At 35.3% G+C, this 21,830-nt stretch overlaps 1 protein-coding gene across 3 annotated transcripts in view; it reads right to left on the bottom strand.

Moving 5' to 3' along the window:
- The window catches only part of COL5A2 (collagen type V alpha 2 chain), a 355,847-nt gene that overhangs the window by 13,943 nt on the left and 320,074 nt on the right, over window positions 1-21,830 (bottom strand). For all 3 annotated transcript variants that reach the window (XM_024733644.1, XM_024733645.1, XM_024733643.1), the window contains 26 exons: window positions 21,581-21,625; window positions 21,365-21,463; window positions 20,048-20,101; window positions 19,707-19,814; window positions 18,597-18,650; window positions 17,911-18,009; window positions 16,643-16,696; window positions 15,818-15,916; window positions 15,658-15,711; window positions 15,510-15,563; window positions 14,481-14,534; window positions 13,704-13,757; window positions 12,083-12,127; window positions 11,440-11,538; window positions 10,320-10,427; window positions 9,989-10,042; window positions 7,700-7,753; window positions 7,433-7,486; window positions 6,966-7,019; window positions 6,440-6,547; window positions 6,274-6,327; window positions 5,681-5,734; window positions 4,717-4,878; window positions 3,948-4,055; window positions 2,703-2,810; window positions 1,227-1,280 (listed from right to left, as the gene is read on the bottom strand). In XM_024733644.1, coding sequence (XP_024589412.1) covers window positions 1,227-1,280; window positions 2,703-2,810; window positions 3,948-4,055; window positions 4,717-4,878; window positions 5,681-5,734; window positions 6,274-6,327; window positions 6,440-6,547; window positions 6,966-7,019; window positions 7,433-7,486; window positions 7,700-7,753; window positions 9,989-10,042; window positions 10,320-10,427; window positions 11,440-11,538; window positions 12,083-12,127; window positions 13,704-13,757; window positions 14,481-14,534; window positions 15,510-15,563; window positions 15,658-15,711; window positions 15,818-15,916; window positions 16,643-16,696; window positions 17,911-18,009; window positions 18,597-18,650; window positions 19,707-19,814; window positions 20,048-20,101; window positions 21,365-21,463; window positions 21,581-21,625 — 1,944 coding nt within the window. The remainder of the gene's footprint in view (window positions 1-1,226; window positions 1,281-2,702; window positions 2,811-3,947; window positions 4,056-4,716; window positions 4,879-5,680; window positions 5,735-6,273; window positions 6,328-6,439; window positions 6,548-6,965; window positions 7,020-7,432; window positions 7,487-7,699; window positions 7,754-9,988; window positions 10,043-10,319; window positions 10,428-11,439; window positions 11,539-12,082; window positions 12,128-13,703; window positions 13,758-14,480; window positions 14,535-15,509; window positions 15,564-15,657; window positions 15,712-15,817; window positions 15,917-16,642; window positions 16,697-17,910; window positions 18,010-18,596; window positions 18,651-19,706; window positions 19,815-20,047; window positions 20,102-21,364; window positions 21,464-21,580; window positions 21,626-21,830) is intronic.

Raw genomic sequence — 21,830 nt, 5'->3', positions numbered from 1 at the left:
AAACGGAGTCAGACCTTTTTTCTGACAGAAGTTAAGTCTTATTTGACTGATTAGTTTGGCAACCAGGATAAACTATGGCAATTAGGTTGGAGAATTGATACATAATACATTGAATAAGCTGAATTGGCAACTCCAAGATTTTGAAAAAAATATATTGAAAGCACATGTACATTTAGAATTTACCAAGAATTACCTCCTTTGCAACAATTAAAACTTGTGATTAAAATAAAATGTGATGGCAACTTAAATTATGCATAGGAGTTCATAGATTTTCAAAATTATATCAGGGGTACATCAGCAAAATCTTTGAAGACTACCCCACTGGATAATATATTACCGACCGAGGGAAAAACCCAGATGCCAAGAGAATTTGCATTCCTTGGCTTTACGGTAGATGGAGGGGAGCGGCCTTACCCCAAGATTCTTCAAAACTCTTTCTTCCCCTCTCTTTGAGTGCCTACTAGATACTTTAAACAAGTTATTTGAAACACAAATGCCCAGTGGTATAGGTACGAATCATATTTAAAGTACTTGAAAATTGAGATTCAGAAAATATGTTCAAGATCACATAGCTAGTTACTTAAAGAATCAAGATTCCAACCAGGTCTCTCAGGTTTCGAAGCCCATTCTGCTACATGATGAGCTCCTGGAGTGGAAAGAGCCTCTGCATCATAATAGACATTAGAGAGGGTTTTTGTTTTTGCCTTCCATTTACTACTAAGTAGTCTGAGATAACTGTGTGACTGCCCAAAGACACTAGAGTTTCAGATAAATTTGGGGATATTTTCAGTTCAGCACATGTCTAATTTAAAAACACATCATGAAATATACAATATTTAGAAAGACATGGTCTATTTCCTCATGGGGCATTCACTTTAGGAGGTGAGTAGAGAAATTTAGATGTTACACAGCTCTATTTGTGCTGCCATACTTTTGTGAATGAGTTTGAAATTTAGACTACTTCATATGTATCCTCATCCAAAGCCTTCATGGTGCACCTTTTCCTACTGTTAATTAAAAAAATGCCATCTCACTTGGCTGTGTATTCAAACTTTCATTTATAAGATCTACTCAAATTATGACATTACAAAAAAGATTGTTACAATCAGAAATTTCAGGGCTGCATTGGAGCTATGAGAAGAAAGAGTAGCTTTTTACTCTTTAGTATTACAAAGATTTCAAATTTACATTACTCCAGATTTTTTAATCAGTGAAATTGCCCTTACACGTTCTCCAACAGCACCATCCCGTCCTGGAGTACCATCATTACCAGCTGGACCCTATAAAGAATCATATTTGAGAAATGAATTAACTGAGTAATAAAAAATCACATTCCAATTGCCAGAAAAATTACAGCATGTTTTCCACCTCTTTTCCATATTATAAATTAGCATTTATGGAAATTTCAGTAGAAGAAAGTCTTCTGCCATCTTTCTATTACTTTGATTTGCCTGTAAAATTATTAACACATTCTTACATTTTTGGTGCCAACTTTAAACGCAGTTTTGTTTAAGACACTATTTTCCACTTACAATTCAGTGCTTATAAAGTGCAATGTTATTTCCTTTCCCCACAAACATATTTCATATTCAAGTATTAAGAATGCCCAGTTATTTACTATAGCAGCTCAACTTTAAAACTGTCCTGACATTTGCCACAAATTTGGGCTCTTCAATGTTTGGTGTGAAACAGTACTAAATCTATGTTCAGGTTGGCTTAATCAACCTCTTCAATGGTGGGCCCAGAGGAGGTGCCACCAGATGGAGGAGCTCTACCACCAGAGAAGCCCCCAGACATTCTTCCTGGTGTGCCTCCTGCACTAAGTCTAAATTCCTCATTTCTATTTTTTATTTTTAAAAAAGAAAAAGTATTCAAATTCTTCTAAATAAATAGACAACAATTACATTCCCGGTATTTTATGTGTTGTTTATATTATCAGTGAATGGTTTCCCTCACATTTACTTACCCAAATAATATCCTTAAAGTTTAAAGTAAAATATCTGTGTTTAGATATTAAATTACTTTAAAAAATATATAGTCTTCTTTTCCTGTTTTATTTTGATTTTTTTCAGAACTATATTTTTACCATTTGAGCAAAAATTGCTTTGAAAGGCATTGAGTGTTTCTTTCAAGAAAATGTGACACTAAATGTTTGGTGATTTACTCATTAAAGCACTGAACAGAGGAAATTCCAACCTATAACTTCTCAAATCACCTTTCAAAAGCTGATTTCCTCTCAGAAGAGACTAAGGGAACATGATCTCCATAATGTAACTTTATAGGGATATGTAAGTAAAAGCATGTCTACTTACTTTGCCCTCTTCACAAGCTGTAACAATTATATTAATCCTATCACCATAAAACTTGGCAATTTTGACAAATATGCCATTACAGAATGAAATACTAATAAGAGAAAAGGTAAATGGTTGTGTCCTTTCACCTTCAAAATAATTTGGCAACAAAATAAATCAACTAAAATACTTGGCTCCAGACTAGACGAAAGTCAGTGCAAGACACAAATCTTACTACTTTTTCTTATGTCATCATTTAGTCAACTCTCTAGGCAAGAACACATCAAGAAACATCACTAGGAAACTTCCTTCAGGTCAAATGTACAATTTCTAAATTGACTTCTAAATTTAAAAAATGTCCCCGGAACACCCAGATGAGGAGGGGAGAGGGATTTTCACTGTAGTACTCACTTCAGGTCCTGGTTCTCCCACAGGGCCATTTGAGCCTGGGGGCCCCACTGGTCCAGGCGGGCCTTTATCTCCTGGTGCACCAGTTGGTCCTACTTTTCCTGGTGTGCCCTGAAATAAAAGTACAAATATGTCCACCACTTCTGAAGAAGTTTAAGGAGGCCAGTTCACATAAAGGCTACATTTATTCAAATGGCACCCCAGTCCCTCCTTCTATAGTAATAATTGTCCATTATCCCACAACACTCAGGTCACTGTAGTGCCTTCCCAGAGGCATGTGCACTTCTTATCACAATCATCCTGACATATCAAAGGGAATAAAAAGCATCCTTTGCACCAAGTCAGGTTCATTTTGGTTTCTAATCTGATGTATCATTGTCATTTCTGGATGCCCTTCTTGAATCTGTGTCACTAGTAAGATTTGCTCATCTTTATTCATTTCTGCTTTGTCTGCTCACTTTACTTCCATATCCTGGCACTTTGGTCTCAGTATTGGGAGATTTTACCTCCAGGTTCCTTGGCTCACTCCTGATAACAATAAGACAGCCCTTAACTCCTGGTTTTCTGGTTTCACATCTCCACCCACATGTCCCCAGTTCCAAGATCCCAGCAGTAAATCTCTCTGTCTACATTCCATATAAAAACACCATTTTTTTCTCAAGCATGTAAACTTTCAGCAGTAAAATTTAGTCTCTTCAAAGCTAACAGTGAGTTAAACTTTTATTCATACTCCAGGGAATATGAAATTCTTAGCACCCTCCAGGGAACAGGAGATTACTTTCAGAATCCTTCTTTATTGTTCACCCCACTTTCACCTCCAATATTACTTTAGCTCAACTACTTCTTCCCTTTGATGGTTTATGAAAACTTACTCTCTCAACTGTGAAATATGAGTGTTTCTGTTAGGCATGCTTATTTAAAAAGAGGCTACCTACTCACCAGGAGATTATCCCCTTTCTCTAGCTCCATGGATATTTTTAATCTTTGAAGAAAGATTTAGAGTCACCAAAATCTATATCCTTATTTGTCTACTTCTCTAGTCCCAGAGTTAAATGACTATATTTTTCAAGGACTTTCTAAGGTACTTAAGTAAAGAATTTGACATTTAAAGTCAAAAGGTTTTTAAGATACTCAGAATCTGTGTCTAAAAAAGACTTCAAATCTATTAAGAAAAAAAAAGATAAAATTTCCCTTCACAAATTTTATTGCATATAATCAGATGAAATATCAACCAGTGCAGCTACTCACTGCTGGGCCTGGAAGGCCGGGCATCCCTCGCTCTCCACGCTGCCCCGGCATGCCGACGATTCCTCTTTGCCCAGTAGTTCCAGCTGGACCAGGGGGACCATCTGGACCCTAATTTTGAGGACAAACTATAATGAGGAATTCTCCAGGGAAAACTATATGCAAGCACTTTACAATAGATCACAGCTTTACAGGTTTTTTGGTATGAGAAAAAGTTCTCTGTTCCATAAAACCATACTATGTATGAGTAGTCAAGATGTGTAATCCACACTGAGCCTCTAACATTATTTAAAGGTGAGAATGGCCCATTTAGTTGGAAAGGAACTTGAAGATTAATGTGAATATTAGTAGAATAAAAAAGGTAACTATTCAGGCAAATATTTTTCCTCTTTTTAAAATGACTAGAAAAATTTTAAAATAAACAAATAGGGCTCTATCTAAACATATTAATGTTGAGGCATTTGGATATTAAATAAAATAGTTTGGTTTAAAAAAAGATTCTTCATTCAATACAGATATTTAACAAAAAATGTTTCCTTGTTTAGTTTCTGAACACCATATCCATGACTATTATATTTTTATATCTGTACATATACTTTTTCCTAGAGCAGAGAATTATAAATTAAAAACCTATAGGGCATAATGCATTTAAAGGATTATGAAAGTGCTCAGGATAATATATAAACAGTTTCTCTGTGGCAGTAATTCTTATGAATTTTTACTAGTAAATATCTCAGTTAGAGGTGGTCTAGAACAAAGATTCCAAACTTACAGGTTGCCCATCTTCTCCTGGGTCCCCTTTGTCTCCTGGGCCACCAGGGGGGCCAGCTGGTCCTCGATCTCCTACTCGTCCGTGAGAGCCGGGGTCCCCAGGAAGACCTGGAGGTCCCTCCTTCCCAGGTTCCCCTAAGGGCCCTGCAGGTCCTGGAGCTCCCTAGTACAACATAGAAAGAGACCCAGGAGGGCAAAGTGGAAGCCAGAAGACCTAATGTGATGGTCTCTGCCTCAGAGGCAGATTCCCAAGCCTCACAGGTCCATTTTTCCTGTTAGATGATCACTCAGTGGATTTAAACAAAAATAAAAAGCACAGCTGCCACACAGCTGATTCATTTCCCAGAGGAAAATCTAATTATTTGCAATTACCTTTTAGTCATTATTAAAAGTGTGCTGACAATATTGAAAAATCAACTATACTTCAATTAAAAAATAAATAAAAATAAAGTGATTTGGAATTGCAAAAAAAAAAGTGTGTTGAAGTTAACTTGAATTTTCAAACTCCATAAGGCTCTGCCCCAACAATGAATACATAATATTGATATTTTATTGTCTGACTTGATCTTATAATGAAAGAATAACTTTTATTAAAGATAATTTCAGAGGTTCTTCCTAACTGAAAGAAATGATTATTAGCACACAATACTGTTACTATTTAGTGCCCAAATGAAGTAACAGTCAAACATTGGGGCTTAAAAGGATTTGCAAATAAGCTCCTCTAGGAAACACTGGATGATTCAAGAAGGATTTGCTCGACAGCTTACCACTATGAATTATTGGGACAAGAGTTGTCAACATGGGATAACAACTAATTAAGGGATTAAACAAAAGAACAAATAATAACTCAATTAAATATATGTGTGTATCATTATAATATGTACGTATGTATGTGTTTGTGTGTATTTTTATGTGTGTGTAAAATTACTCTACTATGAATGATTTCAATTACTGAATCGACTTACAGTAGGACCTGGAGGTCCAACTCTGCCAGCAGAACCAGGAAATCCTGTAGCACCCTAGAAATATAATATCATATAAGTAATTTTAAAATAAAAATTAATTCTATACACTTTATAGGGATTATTAATTTTACAGGGATACTTAGGCCTTTATATTCCTCTTGTTATGACCAATATATATTTTTTCTTGTATCCTATGTTTTTGGGAATGGATCTGGATTAACTAGTAGGAAGGATACTATTTTTCTCTTTCCACTTTCCATTTCTCTTGAATACATACAAGTATATTGAAGGCAAGGGCTAGAATCACATTAATATTTTATATAACAGAATTATACAAAGTACTTTGACATTATTCATTCCCTCTTCCATAGGTAATATATTATTTATGTTACATATGAGGCAGCTGGGTCTCCAAGATCAAAAAACTAATTTTAACCCAGATCTGCATCAAAGTTAAGCACTCCTTCCACTACTGTATAGTTATACAACTAAAAATTTGTTGTTACAGGTTCAAATGAACTTTAAAATGGCTATAAAATAATAGGTATCTGTGGCTAGCTGTGTGTAATTCCCAGAGCTTCAAACCAACTTACAGGTGGACCCTGAGTTCCTCGACCACCTTTTAGTCCAGGAACGCCATTAGGACCCTAAATAGAACGAAACAAACAAAAGATCACTATAGGATAGAAATATGGTCTAAACACAAGGTCAAACAGTGGGCACTGGACTCAAGTTGTGTCTTTTTTATTTGAAACTTACATGAGGGCCTGGGGATCCTGCTAGACCTTGTGGTCCAGGAGAGCCAGCATCGCCCTTCTGTCCTGGCTCTCCAGGTTCACCTTTTACTCCAGGCTGCCCATCAGGACCCTACATTAATTGAACAAATAAACAATTGATCATAACACTTATAGATATATTATTTCATGATAATTATTCCTAACATATCATTTCTTCATATATGGTATAATGGTGCTTTGAAATCAGTATAAAAGCATAGAAGAAAAGAAAAAGCCCTGATAAGATCTTTGAAGACAGTCTGAAAAAATGTTACACCACCACATTTTTATTATAACAAATAAGTATATAATTCAATATAATGCAAATTCATCCATTTTGGGGCCAGTTCATGAAAATATGTATTGAAAATGAGAATATTGCCTAGAAAACTATGTTTTCCAGAATCTTGAATATACCTTCAAAACACATGACAATGATAAGTAATTAAGTTCATTGCTGTAACAAGAGGAATGTTCATTTGTAAATTAGGGATATTTGAAAATCATACCTGGGGTCCAGCAAAACCAACGGCTCCAGTTGGGCCATTTTCACCACGAGAACCCTAGAAGAAGACAAACATTACTGTAGCTTTCACACATTATTCTAAATAGGAACAGTATTTTAAAATGCAATTATATAAATTTGTAGTGTCTTGAAATGTACATATAGAGAAAGCAGACATATTGCTTGAGGAGGACTCTTAAGCGTGATGTAAAGGGTCATAGAAGAAAATTTCCAAGGCCCAAAGTCTCAAAGAAGCTTCTAATTACTTAGTAAATGAGCTGCCTACCTAGACTTAATAGATTGTATAGAAATAATGCAATGATTTTTTTTAAGTTTAATGAGAATAGTAAAAGGTGAAAACCAGGAAGTTACCTAATCCAACAGGCATGGTTTTATAAATATCAAGACGAAATGATGAATCGTTTTACTGCTCAAGCTCATACTAAAGAACATCAAAATACTGTCACTTACAGGATTCCCACGGGAGCCAGGTGGGCCAACTAAACCTCGAGGGCCAGGTTCTCCCTAGAAAGCAGATTTTAGATTGTTATTGTCCAAAGCAGTGGCAAAACAGTATAACTGTAGGATTTGGGCCCTATGTGTAGGGCGGATGGGAGGAGAACTCTGAGATGATCTAGTCCAACTGTCAAATTTTATGAAAGAGAAAACATTATGAAAAAGATCCAGCATTCAAATCTCAGGATTTTAAGTCCACAAAATAACAACTTGTGACATTACCTTTTCTCCAGTAGGACCTGCAGGACCAGGAGGACCCAAGGGACCAGGAAGACCCTGCAATTAACATAACATAGGCATACTGAGGAAAAGAATGCACAGAAATCTCCATGTGTAAACAAACTAACAAAGAAGGGACTATCTTGTTACAGCTGACTGCTTTTGTAAAACATTACCTATAATAAATGATATAACTGTATATTCTCAATATTTTATATAGTCTAAAACAATTTCCAATGGATTTTCTCCACAAAACGTTTTAATCTCTTTCATCCAACTCAACTCCTCCATATATAACACCGTCTTCAAACATTAGTATGAAATTAGAGCTACCCTTCAACAGTGTTTCTGTGTTTCTTAGCTTATTTAATTTTGCTAATACCTATTTGAAATGTGACAATAGATTGAAGAGGCTTTTCTTTTTTTGTATAGAATACTATATTCTTAAATTATACTAGTGAAATATCACTCCTTTATTTTTTTTAAAAAAGTGAAATTCTACTAAAGCACTCAGTTTTCCACATTCCCCTGAGATGAAAAGGAGTTGCACTACCCCGCTACACTGAAGATGACGCTGTTCTCTGGCTCAGAATGTAGGGTGCTACCACATGGGGTTTTCTTGACATGAGGTTACAATCTTTAAACTGCTGCACTGCATTGGAATCCTTCCTAAGACAGGTTTTCTCTCTCATATTTGTGTATTGCCTCTTCACAAGCCGCCCAGATATCCTTTTGTCATTTAATTTCTACATGCATTACTGCAGAAACTTAAGGAACAAAATGACTTTTTAATTTTATATCTGTGACAAGAACATAAGAAAACTGTGATCTTAAATTCTCTAGATCTATAATGAAACAATGTTCTGCCATCCATTTACCTAATATACTTCCTTAAAGGATTTGATTAAATATAAAGGTGACTTTATTACGTTCTCATTTTTTTCATACAGAAAAAAAGTGATTCATTTTTTTTTTCCTTTACCATGAGATTACAGCAAATGCTCTGCTCTGCTTCTTCCCTAAAACAACATATTTCCCTCACTAAAAATGAAGCAGTCATTGCTTAAATCTTGATCCTACTGCATTGCATTTTCATAGTTCAAAGGAACAATAGATATGTATTTCAGCTTTCTCCTTAAAATAAACTGTCAATGCATCTCTCCTTCAAACAGCACACTACTTACTGTGCACTCCAGAGCAACCATGATGTGAAATACAAACCATAAACGGGATTTACTTAGACCACTTTTAAAAAATATTAAATCAAATATTAGATTTAATTAAAAGGCAAAAGATATTTTGAGTTCATAATTTGCTAAACTAAGTGTTTCACCCTTAATTAGCTTTCCAGAAAAAGAAAAAAGGGATAATTATCACTAAGGCTAAAACTTTTCTATAATTTACTTTATTTCTTTAATCAAAAGTTAATGTAATCAATGTATTAACAGTGGCTCAATGGACAGAATCAAAATATTAACAGTGGTTCAGTGTCATCTCTTTTTAAATAGTATAACGGCTATTGTCAGGACACAGCATGACAACTAACAGCAAACCATGTCATACTGAACCAGAAACTATTTATCAAATATCAGGAACTATTTCCAGGAAATGCTGACTGTCTGAGCAACTGTAACTACCTGCTCTTACCTGAGAGGATCATTCATGTTTGAAAATATATTTTCAGTCTGATTGTCTGATTATCCTTAGAATTGCAAATACATTCCATTTTTAAGGACATAAAGTTTGTTAAATGTCAATTTCTGGAAGGATATTAAACAATCCTTCTTTACATTTCACTTATTCAGCCTCTTTATCAATGAAAGCATTAATGACGATTCATCATGCAGTAATTTTCTCACCCCTAACATTTAGTATATTGAGAAACATTTGTCACACCTTTGGCTACTCTGTAAAACTCTACTTGCCTGCACTGGAATGAGGTCTAAGGTAACTCACTAGAGCAGCATTTTAATAAAAATAAACATTGCCCTTGAAATAAAAAGATAATAAAGATAAAGAGGGCCCTACCGCTTAAAGCACCAATCTCATATGCATAATAAAAATGTGTCTTACTTCATTCTCTCAATAATGACTATTTTTTGGCTTGTTCTAATTCAAGGTAAGCAAAATGAATATCTGTGGTCCATCAGTGTCAAATCTCAGATCTCATCATTCTCCTAATCCTGACAACCATGGAAACATGAACCTTATTTTTTAAAGTTCAGGCAAATTCATATGGTAGTGATGATGTTGATTCCTAGCCCAGCTGCGGAAAGGAATGCTTTCACTTACTCTTGCTCCATCATTTCCAGCTGTGCCTTCAGCACCTTTCTCTCCTATGCCACCCTGGGAAAACATACAAAACACCATTTAATCATTTAATTGTCTTTTTCCTACACTTGCATGGAAGCTTCATGAGAGCAGGGACGTCTCTCTAATGTTCACAGCTGTATCCCCTTGGGCCTAGAACAATGCCTGGGACTGAACATTTTCTAAGTACACATATATTGAAAGAATGAATGAATGAATGACTTGTGACTTAGGGTGGTAGAAGTAAAAGTCTGCCCAGGAAATCATTATCAGTAGAAAGTGTAAATGGATGAACTAAACAAACCAAACTTACTCTGTCACCCTTGGGGCCAGGAGTTCCTGCAATTCCTCTTTCTCCCGGCATACCTTGGAGACCTGGTGGGCCTGTATCTCCAGGGGTCCCAGTTGGTCCTGGACTGCCCTGAAATGAACCAACAATAAGTAAGCTCCCCTATATTTTAAGGTTGAAACTATATGAAATTCCTGTTTTGGTAAATCAAAAATAGTAGAATCTTGGCAATTTCATGTGGTTCAACCTAGTGCTTATATTTTTCATTTGGGAAAACTGACTCTGAGTTCATTTAAAAAAAATCAGATCTTGCTGTTTTGATTGTTGGTTTGTTGTCAACAGTCTCTTTGGAGAAATTGGGTACCAATTCAAATAAAAATGATAGAATTGCCTTTTTATTTTCTTTTTTTGGCAACATCATAGGGATTCTAATAAAAAAAGAAGACATCACATTTAGAGTATTCCATTCTCTCTCTAAAGAACCCATGATAGGAAGTTGGCTTTTTGGCTCATTCAGTAATTAAACTGAAGCAGATCTTCTTCAATCACTCTGGCCTTTGAAAGTAATAAGGGATCTAATATTATATGATCATGAAAAATTCTACTTCAGTTGTTTGCACTGAAGTTGGCCACACAGTCTTCTACCAATTTTAAAACAGCACCCAAAAGGAAATGGTACTGATTTTTGCCTTATAATGTATTGTACTTTCAGATTTCAAAAGTGACATACTTTCATATATTAAGTAAGCAGAACTGTAGAAACTGAGACAAGGAAAATGGAGCATATGATTAGGAAGACATCCTAATAAATTACACAATTTTCGATTTATTGTCTCTGCTTATTAATATAAGTCATTAATAAAAGTTATATAAATAAATATTAGAAACAGGTTTGTATATGAGAATGTATCACTACTTTATGTAGTGATCAAAAATCCCATCAAAGAAGAGATTCTTTTTTAGCTGACTCTTTAGTGCCAAAAAGCCAAGAAGGTGCTCATTAAATATTTGTTGAAGAAATTATATAATCAAATATTTTGTAAAAACAAGAGAAATAAATAATAATAAATCCTAGCACCATTATGTGTTTATTGAGCAGTAATTTTAGACCATTTTAAACTACTGAGCTCACTACCATACTTACTTTTGGACCATCAGGACCGTGTCCTCCAGCCATTCCCTTCTCACCAGGAAGTCCGGTTATTCCTGGTTCTCCTCTTTCCCCTGGATTTCCTCGTTCTCCCTACACAACATAGGAATGTCAAACAGTCTCAGTGCTTGATCTGAAAATGGGTTAAAAGTGCTCCTGGATGGGCTTCCCTGGTGGCGCAGTGGTTGGGAGTCCGCCTGCCAATACAGGGCACACGGGTTCGTGCCCCGGTCCGGGAAGATCCCACATGCCGCGGAGCTGCTGGGCCCGTGAGCCATGGCCGCTGAGCCTGTGCGTCCAGAGCCTGTGCTCCACAACGGGAGAGGCCGCAGCGGTGAGAGGCCCGCGTACCGCAGGAAAAAAAAAAAAAAAAAGTGTTCCTGGAAATGTGAAAAATGACTTCTACTGGGGAAAAATTTAGAAATGAACAACTATTAAGACTCAGTTTTCTAATTTAATAAGAAATGAACTTGAAGTAAGCATATACTAGTTTCACAGCACAAAATATTTCTCATAAGATTGATTTTCATTAAGTAAAAAACTGTAACAATTAAAGCCCAGTTTAAGATAAAAGATGCTTTTTCAAACTGAAGCCAGTGGACACAAAGTTAATCATGAAGAAGAAGAAAATACTTACTCTAGGTCCTAATGGGCCAACTGCTCCAGGATCTCCAGGAACTCCCTATAAAATACATTTTTTTAAATGAAAAACTTTCAACTGAACTTTAGGTATTTATTAGAAATCTTTCCAGATCATATACCTAATTTCTTCTAACATACTATTAGAAGTCTGACTAAGCCCATAATATTGAAGAAAGAAAAATATGTACAATTTTATAAACAATGGGATATCATATACATTGGATGGAAATACTTTTCCAGAAAAGTTTATATTATACCTGAATGATTGATTTTTGGCAATGAGTTCATTCAAAATATTATCTCACAAAGATATTACTTTTAGCAACAATAAAATAAAAGCAAAAGGCCTTTTATTTCCTAATGGAATGTGAAAAACCTAACAGAGGAAAGTGAAATTAAAAGCAATGAAGTACTAATCTTTTAAATAGAACCAATTCAATTCAATTTAATATTCCTTGAACATATAATATAGACAACACACTGTACTAGGAATTGTGGGTTCAAACTAATGCTGTCATGACTACATTAAAAGTTTGTTCTTAACTAAAGGAAAATTTGTCATTTAAAACTTCTCTGTTTGATAAAGACAGTAACTATATCAAGTAGGCCTCCAGTCTTGTCCCTTGAAATGTATTGTCTTCATTGTGGCATGATCTTCCTAAAACCCAAATGTAATAGTATTTCTCTCTACTTAAAAGCCCTTCATTAGATTCCCATTACTCTAATAATAAGAACAAACTAGACTCAAATTAAGACTTTCCAGAATCAGGCCCCTGTCATTCTCCAGCCTCTTCTTCACCCTCCTCAACCTGTATTTCACATTTCTGACCTACTGAACTTTTTTCAGTGCCTAAATTTGATCATCAAGCCTTTGCACTTGCTGTTTGCATTTCCTGGAGTATTTTCTTACCTTCCCTCCTCCCCGCTTACCATCATTCTTCCTTCAGATCTTATAAAAGATACTATTTTGTCCAGGAAACTTTTTCTAAACCCCAATGTCTGAATTAGGTGCATCTTCTAGGTTTACATACACACAGTGCCTCTCTTACCATAGCATTTAGAATATGCTACTGTTGTAACTGACTTTCTATACTCTCTGTCTCCTAGTAAAATAAAATATAAGGCAAGGTCCATGTCCATCTTGTTCAATTGGTTCAGGCCAAGGCTTAGTAGAGCTTAGCACAGAGTGCTCAGCAAATATTTTTGAACAGTTGAATTAATAAATCACTCAAAGAAAAATAAATTACATAAACCTATGTGCTGGTAAAATGACAGAAATAAAATGGTAAGTTTCTGTTCCTAGACGTTTATGAAGCCTCCAGTAAAATGTACAGTAAGACATATTTAGTGATTAAGAACACAGTATAAGCACATGACCTGGGTTCAAATCATATCAGCTGTGTGACTTTGGGAAAATTACTTAACATCCGTGTGCCTTATTTTCCTCATCTGTAAAATGGACATAATAATAATAATAGTACCTAGTACATAAGAGTTGTTTTGAGGATTAAAGGAGATAATTAATTTAAAGCAAAGCAGAACAGAGCCTGACACATAGTAAGTGATATTATGTTAGCAATTTTTAGTATTGCTATCCTTATTATTTAAACACTTACCTGATCACCTGGCTTTCCACCTTCCCCAGGAGGCCCTGGAGGACCAGGAAGCCCCTAAAGCAAAAGTAAGAATATAAAATTGTGACTCTGTGGAAATTTAATAGGCCACCAGTGTTAACAGTTCACAATTCATAGAGCTCCCTGACTATATTTTCAAGCAAAAGACATTATTTAAACAGAAGTTAAGCAAAGCAAAATGAGAAACCTACATCCTCTAACATAACACAGCAGCTAGTCAGTTCGTAGGTTTAGATTTTCATTTGCACACCACTTAGCAAAAAAGAGGTAAGAATATAACAGTAGGTTCTTTATATTTGTGGAGCTTTTAATGGCTTTGAGAACAATACTTTAGGCTGCTAGAATATTGAAAGTTAGTCCTGACAGTTTTTTCCCCAAATTATGATTATCTGTGCTATTAATCTACCATCATATTTAATTAAATAAATCATGAAAATTTGTTCAACAAAAAATTTTAGACACTGTGTCAATAAAATTAGATAAGCCTCAATATAGTTAAATAAATCTTATTGAGATATTAAGAACATTTTATGATTTATAATTTGTTAATAGGTGTGGGGTTTGATCAGTTGTTCAGGGGAAATCTGTTCCTTCTCTTTGAGTAAAAATGTTTGATTTTGTCCAAATGTCTATCTTATTTACTAAAAGAGGAATGACCCCTTTGAAAATTGTAGAATTTCACATCATTCAACCATATCTTTTTATTAAAAAGCATTTTGGTTAGGGGAAGAAGAAATGGAAGACTGAGTCAGTGCATACCTGAAAGCCAGTGGGGCCTGGAGGGCCCTGTTCTCCTCTCTCCCCAGCTAGACCCTAAGTCACGAAGGAAAGAAAACCATGAACATCAAGAGCCAGATCCTTATGTCTGCTTCCTACTTGTGTGAACCACCAGAAGTATTTATATTTCTTTGTATTTCTTCCAATCACAAGTTTTTCACTTTAGCAAGATAATAAACTAGTCCTAAATGTCAACTAATTGTATCGTTTGAAGTCCCTGATGGTGAGAAAATATCTTCTAAAGCCAGTGAAGAAACTGATAACATATGTTCATTTTTTATCCAAACATAAATGTCTGGAGCCAACTGTAAAATTTGGGGGGAAATTGACTATTGGCATGGGAAAATCCATTACTTTTATATGTCTAATCTAAAAGGTAATTAATGTTTCCATTGTAGTTTGTTTCTCAGTGTTATAAAAATTATTAATCAAACCTTCAAAACTAGAATAACTAAAGAAAGCAAAGCTAACATTTTTAAAAAGATATTTAAATTGCCCCATTCCAAAACAAATAAACATGCCATAATATTTCTGATAAACACAATTTTAAAATCCTAGGATGAAAATATACCTCAAAGGATAAATATTATCCCTTTTTAGTCCATCCAAAAAAACAAAACAAAACAAAACGCTTAAATAAATTTCTATAAGACACAATATTAGGAAAAAAAACCTGGTATAATCGAGTATTTATATTTTTTAAATAAAATACAGTATAAAATATTTGTCAGACACTACTTTCCTCACATAATTTTCAACTGTGATAACATAGAGATGATGAGGTAGCTTTTACCATCAGCATTTCATAGAAGTTTAAAATGAAAAGACCAATAATTCTACTTAAAAAGGCAGAAGATGCCAGCACAGGAAGCAAAAGAAAAGATATAACTGAAATTCTTCCATCTTGCACTTTTTTATTTACTTCCCCCCAGAACCTATCCATGAGTAAAGTCTCAGACAAACATCACTGAAGAATGCAATGTGAATATATTCTCACTAAAACTTACATACCGGGGGGCCCACAGGACCGGAAGGACCAACTTCACCATCTTTTCCAGGAGCTCCCTAGCATCGCAGAGAGATAATTTATGAGGTGAGACCATGAGAATTTGGGTAATTTCATATATATTTTTTTCTTTAGCAGAAAATGTGTAGTTACCCTCTGCCCAGGAACACCAGCATTTCCTGCTTCTCCAGGTTTTCCAGGGTCACCCTAAAGAATCAATGCAAACTAATTTAAATTTCAATCAGTTTGCTATAAACATGTCAGCTCCAAGTGAGGATTATGATGAGATGGCAACATTATACACTGTACTCACACTGCTACCTTTGGGGCCTGGAAGACCCATACTCCCAGGCTGCCCTCTGATTCCTATGGAGCCTGGAGGACCTGGCCGGCCATCCTCTCCTGGAGCACCCTACAAAATTGACAGGAGCAATGTAAGTTTCACATAAGTTCTCTCTGAATGTTACATCACCCAAATTGTCACTTGCCTTTCCTTACTACAAAAGTTATGTAAGTTTTAAATTAAGCCACATTTTTATTTTAGTGAATCAGGACAGTTGAATGTTCTTAAAAACAACTGCTGAGGTATTTGAATATTTAGAATGGAGACTTTATTCTTATTCTATACACAAGCCTCATCTTTATGTCTCTTTACATTCTCATATTAATAGGGGAAATCTTCCTTCTTTCATTTACTCTTGTTTGTGGTAATGAAAACTCAGGACTTCCATTTCACATTTACTGTATAAGGAAAGGGCCCAGAATATATGAACTGTCAAATTTATACCCACTTATCTCTTAAATGTATAAAATTGGAAGGATATCAAGAAATGAGAATGTTGCTAACAAATTCCACTAATATTAATAAATACATCACGGAAACTTTTTCACTTATGTCAGAGAAGCAATTACAATCTCAAGCATTTATTTCAATACAACGTTATCAATTTTTGGTCATTTTGAAAATACGCAGATCCTTAATATTTGCTTCCAGGAGGGGAAGGTACATTTTAAATATGTAAACATGATCAGCATCCACCTGATCAAACATGTTAACCTTAAATAAGCATCTTACCATGTAAGTTGCATGTCTATTGAGAAATATTAATGGTGGTGGACTTTTGTTTAAATTACTTACCAAAGGTCCAAGTTTTCCTTCAGGACCTTGAACACCAGGATTTCCTGTCAGACCCTAAAAATTAAAAGCAATTGTCAGTTTGTTGCTGACCTGCAACTGGAGTAAAGATTCTAAAGAGTAAAAATAGCACTGCATTAAAAAGATCCAGTTCCACTTTGCAATGCCCACTCTCAGTAGCCTTAGGCTCCTCTAGACAAACTCACAGGAGCATCATGGACCCCACCCAACCTGGCTTCAGGATACAGGGCAGGATACAGGGCAGGCAACACAACATGCAACAAGGCATCACATGTGGGGCTCCCCACTGGGAGGAGTCCTCACAGCACAGCCTTCAGGGCCAGACTCTAAGCCTCCCACAATGGGAGGCCCAATGTGAGAGAATCAGTCTACGTGGTGGGTGCAGGAGCCACCCTGGTTTGAAATCTCACATAACCAATATTTGTAACAGCACCTTGGACATACTATACTGGTCCCAGCAAGGTGAATGCCCAGGTACAAGTCCCTGCAAACTCAGAAAATCCAAAGCTATGCCTCCTACCGGTTTTTTTAATTCATTCATAGTCCTCCAAGTCCAAATGCAGTCTACAATCAGGGATCATTTTTACTAAAAGTAATTGAATGGTCATTCAACTGGCGTTCCACCTTTATCATGTGTCTAGGGAAGAATATCGAAGATATTTATCGAAGATGAACCCAATGCCTGTTTCTCACGTAGAAGGAGAAAGGGTTGTAGGAGACTTTTACTCATATATCTAACACTGGGTTCAGGACAAAGAACTTATGTTGAGCCAAATGTATCTTTCCATGAAGCTTTCTGTATAATCCTTTTCTCTTTAAGGGGCATTGTTGACAACTGAATATAAGGGTAATTCCATAGTTCTAATGAATTTTCAAGTGACATTTTGTTAAAATGAAATTTGTCAGGAATTCTCTGTGCTAAAAATCACATAAGTTGTTCATCAGCAAGTAACGAAAAATCATAAAAATTGATAAAGGATTTTCTTTTCATATCAAGTGGTAAAATTATTAATACATACCTCTTTGAATAAAGGAGACTAGAAGGTTTATTTTCTATACATGATAAAAAATAGCAAACCATTCATTATTTCAAAAATAATGAATCAGGTCAAACCCAAAGAAAAAAACAAAGAAATGTTCCAAGTCGTGAAAGCAAGCTATTAAAAACAAAAAAAAACAAAAAAACCTTTAATGAATTCTCAGGAGCATATCTCCTGGGTTGATGTAGCAAAAAAGTGCTGTGTTCTTACCCGAGCACCTGGAAGCCCAGGTTCCCCCGGACGTCCTGGATCCCCCTGACCTCCTTTAGGTCCTGAAGAACCTACAGGACCCCTCTCTCCTTGAGCCCCCTGTTCCAAAGCAAAGCAGAACATATCAGAAAAAAGGGAGTGCAGGGAAACAAAAGCAAGCATATATAAAATCCTTGTTTTACAAATCAAACCACTAGTATAACATAAAAGAGTTTGTCAAAGTAGTTACAAAGACTTCTTTGTAAACCATGTCACTTCACATTTTGTTCTCATTTGGATTCCTTGTAGAATAGAGGTTTTTCATCATTAACTAATGAAAGTTGTGTTTAGAGCCTCACTCCAATAACTTAGATTTAGAAACCCCCAAATTTTGAAACAGTCTAAATTTCTAGATAAAGGAAAAAATATATATCAGCTAAAGGAAAGATTTATGGCTTATTCTTCTCAAGAATGTCCCTGGAAAGTTCGAAAACAAACTCCAATACACCTCCAACCATCGTCCTTCTCCCCTAGGCCTCTATAATGAAGAAATTGCACAAGAGGGATTTGGCAGTAGAAGTAACATCTGTGTCCAACTCTCTTCTAGATCTGGACCCATGTGGACCAAGGCTAGATCACCATGCTGGACAATGGCATCTTTTGCAACGCTGCCCACAGGAGTGTCAACCTTGATAGGATAACCTTACCTTTGGTCCGGGTAAACCATCAGAGCCTGGAAAACCACGATTGCCAGGAGCACCCTACAAATGACCAAAATGTGATTCTTAATTGTGGATGTTTTTGTAATATATAATGAGTGGGTGATTTTTATTCTTAGTACTGTAAGGTTTTAGGAGCTATGATGAACCCAACACAGCAATAGATATATATAAGAAAAAATAACCTGACTCTACAGAAAGACATTTTAAATTTTGAAAACTATATGTAAGTACTGAGCCAAAATTATTCAAATCAAAAAATATTTTACCACTTCATTGTAAAATTAAACGTAGAGAAAAACTGATACATAGATATAGATACAAGAGGTAAAGAAATGGTACCATCTACCACAATCAAAATGTCAGTGACTGCAGGCATTAGTATTGTCTTTGATGTGAAGCCCTTTGCATTTTCTGAGGTTCCGTACAAAAGTGAGGTGATATTGTTATTCTCCCTTTCAGACCTGTTTCATTATAGTCCAGTCACAGCAACCTTTTCTGGTCTTCAAAATCACTAAGCCCTTTCTGGCCTCCTGGATTTGCATTTTTTGTTTCCTCTGCTGAAAAATGCTTTTTCTCTCAAGTTTTCTTGCTGGCTCATCTTAATCTTCAGATCTTAGCTAGATGCCATCTTCTCAAAGAATCTTATTTCCTAACCACCTAACCTAATGCCACACTACTGTCATAAGTTACTCTCTACCACATCACCCTGCTATTCCCTAAGTGTATATGGCACTTATTAAAATGTGTAATTATATTTTTATTTACTGTTAACTTGTTTATTGCTTACCTCCCCACTAAACTATTGTTTACTAGCCCCCGCATGAAGGCTGGAACCATAGCATTCTTGTTCACTGATGTATCCCAAGCACCATATACCAAATTGGCATAGAGCATTTGTTCAGTCAATATTAGATGAATGAATGAATGAACAATGATTAGACAGTTGGCTCCCTGAATTCAAAGATAGCCATACTGAACTGTGCAATGCACCTGCTAGCATTTCTCTTTATTGCTCTAGTTTTCCTCACTATTCCAAAAGTTATTCATGTAATTCCCCCACAACTATAAGAATTTATTCAATCATTCAAATTTTACCCTTTCTCCCATGGGGCCTGGAGGACCAACTGTTCCTGGATCACCTCGGGGACCTCGTTTGCCTTCTTCACCAGGTGGGCCTATTGGACCCTGAATGCCATGTGGCCCCTATTGAAAACAGAAGGACAGATACCAGAAAGAGCCATTTGACAAGGGAGTTATAGTCAAAAGATTCATTTAAATAAGTCAGTCACAAATTTTAAACTATATTAAGCAAACTATTTCCATCCAAAAGTATTATAATTCTCACTGTCATTATTTGAAGTACTTGAGTATTTTGGGCTTACATTTCTGGATAATATTCATGTTCTTCTTATCATTTAAAAGAAATAAAACCTTACCGGTTCCCCTTTTGGGCCAGCTTCTCCTTTGAAACCTGGAACTCCTGGATCACCCTAAAATAAAAACATCGATAATTTTAAGAACAAAGATATTTATCCAGCCCAACCTGCTTTAATTATTACGCTGAATGGGCCTTGAAAATTTTCTGCAGCTGAGTCTGTACTGAATCAGCAGTATAATAATTTTTTTAAATTATGCAAATCTTGTAGAATGTGTGGAAAATTTTATAAAATCCAGTATAGTTAGGTAGTAGTTTGTATATTTTACAGGGGTCTTCAAAAGATTTACTTTTAAAATCTTGTTTTTAATCATGCATAGTAGGATAATTAGAATTATTCAGTTATTATTACAATTTGATAATAAAAATTAGAACTAACAATGACAACTTCAATAGATAAATCTATTTAGAGTCTATTTTAGGAAATAGATTTCTTCACCCCAAATCAAAATAATTTTATATTTATGTTCTATTTATTGAGATTTGACAACTTCAAATAGGGTATTTTATCTTTAGAGTATTCAAGAGTTTTGGGTATGTATGTCTTTATAATACCAATTGTACTATAATTTGTGGGAACCAGATTGCTAAATTGAGAACATGATAAAATCAAATGTAAAATACCAACAACACGCATGTTTTTATAAATTTGTCACTAGCGTTTAAAAAGGATTTATCAGCATAATCAAATTACTTAGATCAGGATCTAAAATATTTGTTTTAAGTAGTACTAGGAAACAAAGTTTTGTTATATATCAAGCTAAAAGATACATAAGCACAACTTCTCAATGTGTTTATTTCTTAAGAACTAACCGTATATTTTTACCAATAGATAAATACATGAATATAAAACATACAAATTTATACAAAATGTGGAAACTCATTCAATATAAACAACATGTTGGAAGCACTCTTCAAGAATAAATCTTAAGAAATAGCTGTTGAACCCATTTTAGCCAAGTTGTCATTATAACCCCCCATGAAAACTCCGTATTTCCCCATACTGGCTTGCAAAATGTCTCCATATTTGTTATGTAACTCTATAAAATTCTATGAGGTGGATCATGAAGTTATGACCTTACTATTTTAAACAAAAGAACACTAAAATTTAACATAGTGCAATAATTTTCCCCTTTGAATTTAAACATGTAAATTGTACATTAACATTTGGCTTCCACTTTACAAAAATTCCTACCTTCTTTTGCCTCATTCAAATAAGTCACATTATCTATGTTTCACTGTATCTCATTACATATTATTTCTCTGGCGATCTTAGTTGTATTATACTAATGGATGATAATTCTTTGATAGACATTACCGGTTGGCCTCGAATTCCTGGAGGTCCAGTGCTACCCTGAGGTCCTGGAGATCCAGGGGGCCCTGCTAAGCCAGGAGGACCAGAGGTACCCGGAGAACCCTATTGGAATGCAAGAGTAACATGATGAGCAGAGACCTAGGCACAAGTCTATGGTCACTGTCCAAAGGATTGTGCCCATTTGAACCTCATGTGGCATAAATGAAGTTAGTTACTCACTGTTGGGCCTTTGGCACCAGGCGTACCATCAGTTCCCACTGCACCCTAAAAGATACAGGAAAAGTTCATGAAATATTAAGCCATATATAGGGTGGTATTCAGATGTCCACCCATCTCACAAAAGGAGGCAGAAAAATTACCAAAAAGAAAGGAAAAATAAATCAAACACCATTATATTATAAAAATCACTTTTATGACTAATTAATTCCCTTTTCCATAAAATAAACAAAATTTGCAGAGTTGACAAGGG

The sequence above is a fragment of the Neophocaena asiaeorientalis genome, unplaced genomic scaffold (assembly GCF_003031525.2).
Source record: "Neophocaena asiaeorientalis asiaeorientalis breed wild unplaced genomic scaffold, Neophocaena_asiaeorientalis_V1.1 scaffold24, whole genome shotgun sequence".
In the NCBI taxonomy this organism is placed as follows: Eukaryota; Metazoa; Chordata; class Mammalia; order Artiodactyla; family Phocoenidae; genus Neophocaena; species Neophocaena asiaeorientalis.
Note: the sequence above shows the minus strand (reverse complement) of the source record. Positions and strands in the feature narration are given on the sequence as shown.